The 7,002-nt window shown below is 37.5% G+C and overlaps 1 protein-coding gene across 2 annotated transcripts in view; it reads left to right on the top strand.

Moving 5' to 3' along the window:
• The first annotated feature begins 3,801 nt into the window (after positions 1-3,801).
• Positions 3,802-7,002, top strand: part of LOC132053549 (uncharacterized) — a 4,631-nt gene continuing 1,430 nt past the window's right edge. The window contains exons 1-2 of one of the 2 annotated variants that reach the window (XM_059445647.1): positions 3,802-4,284; positions 6,170-6,956. In XM_059445647.1, coding sequence (XP_059301630.1) covers positions 3,993-4,284; positions 6,170-6,956 — 1,079 coding nt within the window. In that variant the 5' untranslated portion in view covers positions 3,802-3,992. The remainder of the gene's footprint in view (positions 4,285-6,169; positions 6,957-7,002) is intronic. The other variant, XM_059445638.1, reaches the window with a different exon arrangement.

Here is a 7,002-nt window from a genome sequence, read left to right as displayed (position 1 = left end):
ACACATCACTAGTTTACATTGATGACATATTACTATTTAGTGATACTATGGAAGAACACCTCAACTTGTTCCATGAGTTTCATGATCTGATGAAGGAAAATGGAATCATGCTCTCAGCAAAAAAGATGGTTCTTGACAAAAGGGAGATTGATTTTCTGGGAATGCATTTTGTCCATGGCGCATACAGCCCGGGGCCGCACATTTGCCAAGAGTTGCTCAAGTTTCCAGACACCAACTTCTCAACAAACGACTCCAAAGAATTTTTAGGTCGATTAATTATGTTAGAGATTTTATCCCTGATGTCTCTACATATATTTCTCCACTTACAAAAATGCTCAAGAAAAATCCTCCATCTTGGGGGAAGGAACAAGATGAAGCGGTTCAAAAAATAAAGGAAATATCCAGAGAAGTGAAAGCCCTCCATATCCCCTCCGATGGGAAGAAGATATTATAGACTGATGCCAAAGAACGAATATTGGAGCGCGGTACTTTTTCAAGAAAAAGATGGCTAGCGGAAGATATGCGGATATGCCAGTGGAAAGCTCAAAGATGCAGAACAACACTATCATTCCACCTTCAAGGAAATTCTTGCCGTGAAGAACGGAATTAAAAAGTTCAATTTGTTTTTAATTCACACGAAATTCCTGATAGAAATGGATATGAAGGCTTTCCCAAAGATGGTCCAGATAAATCCAAAGATTATTCCAAATTCGCAGATTCTTAGATGGGCACAATGGTTCTCCCCTTACAAATTCCAAGTGAAGCACCTCAAGGGGAAAGATAATATCCTAGCGGATTTTCTATCCAGGCTAGATGAATTTTCAAAGAGATTCAAGCACAAGAAGAAGCTAACTAGCCAAATTTTCATGTTGACGATTACACCAGGAGTCGATCTATCCAGGATGGCAGATCATCCGCTAAAATTCTTCAACTAGTTCGTGGACCCATTTGATCCATCCATTCTTATAGAGAGAAGGACTTTCTATGAGCTTCAAGTCTTCAGAAAATATGGAGGATCCATCCTTAAGTTGTTTGGAGTCAATCCCGAATACCCATTCTGTCATGTATTCATACCACTACACAACGATTTTCCACAGGAGCTATTATGGTTTTTCTGGTATTTGTGTCACCAGTAACATATCTTTATGGAATTCAAGTGCGACATGTTCCGGCATTTTGACCAGATTGAACCTGCTCTCAGGAAATTTCTACAATGGTTCAAACCACAAAGATATTGGGTTCAATGCTTCCGGGAGTCCTACGCAGCGAAAATATTCATGTTGCATCGGCCGATAAAGATCCTTGAAGGGAAGATCCATGCTCAGCCAAGTATTTTACTCTAGTGGGAATTCCCCGTTTCCAATTTGTCCTTAGAAGATGTGTACAGTGAAGCACAGAGAATTATTTTCCAGCAAAATAAGTGCATCCCAAAGGAGATATGGCCGAAGGAGTGGGCTCGTTGGAATTACACTGATAATCATCCCCACTGGGAAAGAGTTCGACAAGCAGCAAAAGAGTACCAAGTGTCATATGAAGTCATCATGGATGAAGTCACTCAAGCCATCACAAGGATAAGATTGAATCTTCCCTCTCAGGATTCACAAAAAATATATTGCAAGATAACGGGGCCATCCAGTAGGAAATGTTATTACACGGGGTTGCTAAAAAGAAGCTTGGAAAACAAAAAGAGATTCAAGAAAAAACATGGAGTCGAATGGTGGATAGAGGAAGGATACACAACCCTGCCATCTCAAACACTACACCATCGGATGATGCTTGATGATACATGCACCATTTTCACCACTTACCCTTACTTACCTCAACAATTACCCACAAAAGTTCACTAGCCATATCACAACAAATCTTTCTATTATTTTATATTCCCAACCCTACTTTCACATGCTCACCACATGCCGTTCACAAGCTTGTACATGTTACCTAACAAGGACAAAAGTGTACCGCCCCTGCACATGCCACCACATGCCGTCACATGCTTTTCCATGTATATATTTAGGTTTTTCAGATGCTTTCAAGTACTAGCACATGCTTTGTCATGCTTAGGCTTATGTTTTTCTTGTTTTATTAGGTCCCCCCACATGTTTATGGGACCCACTTGTAATATAGGTTTGGCTTGTAGTAGTCTTCCAACTTCTATATAAAGGAGGCTAGGTAGTACTTGGAAGACCATCAAATAATCTTCTTGTAAATCTTGTGATATCAATAATATGAGTGCTTTCTAAATTTCTCTTGTTCTTCTCTTTGAAATGCATGGAAAGGTTGGTCCTTAATTTAGTATAGGGTTAGGAAATATTGAGCAAGTTAACTTGCTGCAAGTACAAAAGTTTTCCGAAGTTATAACAGCTAAATCTGCAGCAGTGTGAAAGTTTTTCCGAGTTGAGTAGCTTGGCAATCCGTCTTTAGAGATGTTGAAGCCAGCCCCGTTGCAGGAAAAACTTTGACATCTATGATCCGATTCTTGTACGACTAGCTTGGCAAGCCGTCCTTAGGGATGTTGAAGCCAGGTTTGTGGCAAGCCGTCCTTATGGATGTTGAAGCCCAGTCCTCTATGTAAGAAAACGGTTGTACTTGTGGTCTTGCTTTCTATTTCTTCGCCCTCTATTACTCTCTAAAGTGGCACAAATATTTCCTCAAGTATTTTGGCTCGGATATAAGAAGCTTCTCCAGGCCGGACCAATTCGCTGCATTCGCTAACTCTTCCTCTCTAGTTTCTATTGTTATTACTTAATAATATTTGCTATTACTTACTAATATATATATATATATATATATATATTCGATAGAATCTCATATCATAAAAGATTAAGTTCATCCACATATCCTATTCACCACTTACAAATTTAATTGTTGCTTACTATCTGGGGGTAAACATGCTTAGCGCCTCAGGTTTATGCCTCGCCCTGTAACAAATAAAATGCCTTATATCACGCCGTCACTTTTTAAAAGACTATCCTGTAAGTTTGAATTTTCAAGATTTTTTTTTTAAAAATTATATTGAATAGCCACAGCTGAAAAATGACTTGTATCTGTAGATATAAATTGCAATTTATTTACTCGTCGAACAATAATTGTTAAAATGACAGTAAAGAAAGAAAGACACGTGAGCTCAACATATATTAAATGCATCATAGAAATCATGGCTTACGACGGAAAGCACTAACATGGTGGGGAACTACATGCCTAACAAAAGCAATTAAAGCCACTAATCTATCAACTTTTAATTGACAAAAGTATAATTATCTAATATCATAGTTTGCATTCCAATAGAATGATAGACTTTCTTATGTATTCTAAAACTAGGCGTAATAAAAGATTAAGCAAGCTGGCACAGTTGGATTTTTAACTTAGAGAAAATTTTGCACATCATTTTCTTGAATTTGCCAAGATATTTACATTACAAAAATAGAGGTAAAATAGTAGGTACTAGTGATGGAAAAAGTGGAGGGAGGGGTAAAATAGGTTGAGTGTTAGGTGTCATGTCACGTGATGTTCACCTCATCAAACTAGCAGTGTCAGATTAGTTGTCTACCTTAGATAATCCTAATAAAGGAGGAGTATATTTAAGCCACTTAAATATCGACAACGATATTTCTATATACAAGAAGTATAATAGAGGATCCTGTTCGCAGAGTAAAGGAACAAATTTGACCCTTTTTCCCTTTTAATGCAACAAATCAAATATTCCATAAAAAATAAACTCGTTTACGATCCATGCATTATCAATGCCATGCATAATTAATCTCGACATTATTAATAATTTATTTGTGAATCAAAAGGGCCAAAAGGTTGAACAACTAAGAAGGGGCTCGAGTGACCCGACCATACCGAATGCAACCATCGTTGGTCCAAAAGACGTCTCTAGCAAACGCATCTTTGTCCTGATTATTTTCCGAAAGTCTTCCCGCCAGCCAAGTGATTGTTAAGCTTCTTCAACACTCTTTTAACTTTCAGTTATAAACAGAAAATTTGAATCCATGGCTAGTCAAAGGAATGATAATAACCCAAACAACGCCTCGAAATCCATGGCTACTCAAAAGAAGAGACAACCATTATCAGACATCTCCAATTTCAATCTTATACCAACTTCCACTCTCCGTAAACTTTGTTCCTCAGCATCTTCTTCGAAACCTCAAAATGTTATTCGGAAAGCCCCAATTTCTAATAATACCTCAAAACCCAATTACAATTACAATATCAATTCCCCAAACAGGGTAAACTCTGAAACAAGTGTCGCTTCTTCCAGTTTCAACTCTGTTCAAAACCCTAGTATGATTCTATTCCCCTCCTCTATTATCTCTGAATATATGTATGTTTATTTGCATATTGCTTTTTGAGTTTCTTTTACCCTCTTTGACATTTTGTTGCGGTGAATTATGGGAAAATTACGCTCTATGTCTACTCAAAGAAAATATTTACGCCATGTAGCCCATGTTTTGAATTTGTACCCAGTTTAGCCCGTGTGTGTGTATAAACGCCTTTTATATACAAGGTTGATACATTATGTATAATGCTTTCCCCTTTGTATAATGTTGTATATATGGCTATGTGGCGTAATAATGTATGTTGGGCTGTATATTTTTTGAAAATTTCCCTTTATTTTACCCTCTTTGACATTAAGTCGCGATGAATTATCATCGTAGGGAATAAATATATTACTTACAAGCAGCTAGTGAACATTTTCCTTGCTATCTCATCTTATTGACTCATTGTTTTCGTGGGTTCTGGTTTATGTTTTATGAGGATTATGACGGATTGTAATTTTCAAAAATATACTGGCCAACATAAAATATCACGCCACGTAGCCATATTTTCAGATTATACAATATAATACCAGGGGAAGCATTATACATAATGTGTCAACCTTGTACAAAAGTGTATAAATAGTGGTGTTCCTCTCCTCTATATCTCTATTTATATGTATTTGCATATTCCAGTTTATTTTCATATTTTGAGTTTATTTTACCCTATTTGACATTAAGATGCAGTGAATTATCATGTAGGGAATTGCTTCCGTTTCGGTTATTGCCCTATTTCGTTGATGTTACTGTTCTTTTCTCTTAGTGCTCGGTTCTGCTTTACTTATTAGTTGTCATGTTTTTTCCAATGCCGTATTTCCTTTTTCATAAGTACTTTGATTTGCTGCACTTGAGCAGTGGGTCTTTCGAAAACAGTTTCTCTACCTCCACGAGGTAGGGGTAAGGCATGTGTACGTTCTACCCTCCCCAGACCCCACTTGTGGGATTACACTACACTGGGTATGTTGGAATAAATATATTGCTTACAAGCAACTACTAAGCGTTCCTCCTTGCTATCTGATCTTCTTGACTCGTTGTTTTCATGGGTCCTGGTTTATGTTTTATGAGGATTATAATGGATAGTGTTAAATTATATATTCGGAATGAAGAAATTGATTATGGAAAATAAATTGGTTTTAGGCTCTTAGCTCCTTTCCGTTAGCATTACCTTAATGGATAACTAGTTCCCCCACTTTGCGAAAAACTACAGTGATGATTCCGAATGCCAAAGCTCATGAACCAGATTATTAACCTTTTCTTGTTTAAAATTTTAGTTGCAATAGTTGTCTTAAATCCAACCAAACTTGTGAAACACGGATTTCATCAATCTTTCTAAAAATTTTAAGAATCTTTTAAAGTCTTTAATTTAAAGTAATCATGATAACTTATAACTATGCGCATTTTCAGAAAGAAAGAAGGTTCTAACTATGCACATGTAAAGATTCATATAGTCCGTCCGAAGTCTAGATAAAGGAGGAGGTTGTGTTAGATTAAACGCATGCCTTAGTGGTCATAGTGATATATAAAAGGAAGCTTTATATATCACGAAACATGATCTGAAGATGCCGACCCCTAGCAAATTGAGTTTTATGTTGGGAAGCAAATTGCAAACACTTTCCTGCCATTTGAACAGAAACAACTTATGTAATAGTTAACATTGATTTGTTTGGTTCCTCGTTTTCTCTATAAGCTTGGCTTCTTATTTGGTAACGTGAAAATTATCTCTTTCCAGTATTGAAATGCTAAATTCAGGAAATTGTGCTACTATGCTGTGGTTTTGCTGATCTTTTAATGTCTCTATTTGTTGGCATGCTTAGGTTAAACCTGTCTAATTTTTCTCTTGTTTGTTACTCAAGCTGGCAGGGGCAGTGAAGCTGTAGTTAACAATCGAAGGCAGACTGCAAAGAAGTCCAATTTAGAAGCTACTGCTCTGCCCTTCACTCCCAGTCATGAAAATAAAAAAGACAAAAGGAAGGAGATTGATGCGCCTTTCCTTTCACTGCCTCCTACAGTTATGAAGGATAAAGGGAAAGCAATTGCGGAGCCCTTCAGTAGCTTGCCTCCTGCGACTAAGGAAGATAAGGGGGAAGGAGTAGTTATTCTGTCTACCCCCGTTTCAGGAAATAAAGCTGTAGTTAACAATCGCAGGCCGACTGCAAAGAAGTCTAACTTAGAAGCTCCTGCTCGGCCCTTCACTTCCAATAATGAAAACAAAAAAGACAAAGAGAAAGAGATTGATGAGCCTTGTCTTTCACTGCCTCCTATGATTATGAAGGATAAAGGGAAAGCAATTGCTGAGCCTTCCAGTAGCTTATCTCCTGAGACCAAGAAAGATAAGGGGAAAGGAGTAGTTATTCTGTCTACCCCAGTTTCAGGAAATAAGAGGACGAAAGGTATTCATGAGCCTTTCATGTCTTCATCTCCCCAGAAGGTAAAAGACAAAGCTCAGGCAATTTCTCATGAGCACTTTCCTTCAGATGAAAAAACAGCAGAAGACTCATTGTCAAAAAAAGACAAAGCAGCAGAAGAAAAATTTGGTGTTTTGACTCGGAGTTGCTCATCTTTAAAGAAAACAAGGGGAAAAGGGACGGCAGATGTTTCAGTTTTTAGTTGCCCCACTTTGCCAAGGACGAGAACTAAGAGGTGCCTCTCTCTCTTTCGCTGCTTTTCTAATTCATGTCTTCCTCTA

This window comes from Lycium ferocissimum, chromosome 1 (assembly GCF_029784015.1).
Source record: "Lycium ferocissimum isolate CSIRO_LF1 chromosome 1, AGI_CSIRO_Lferr_CH_V1, whole genome shotgun sequence".
In the NCBI taxonomy this organism is placed as follows: Eukaryota; Viridiplantae; Streptophyta; class Magnoliopsida; order Solanales; family Solanaceae; genus Lycium; species Lycium ferocissimum.
This window is presented reverse-complemented; position numbering and strand designations above follow the sequence as displayed.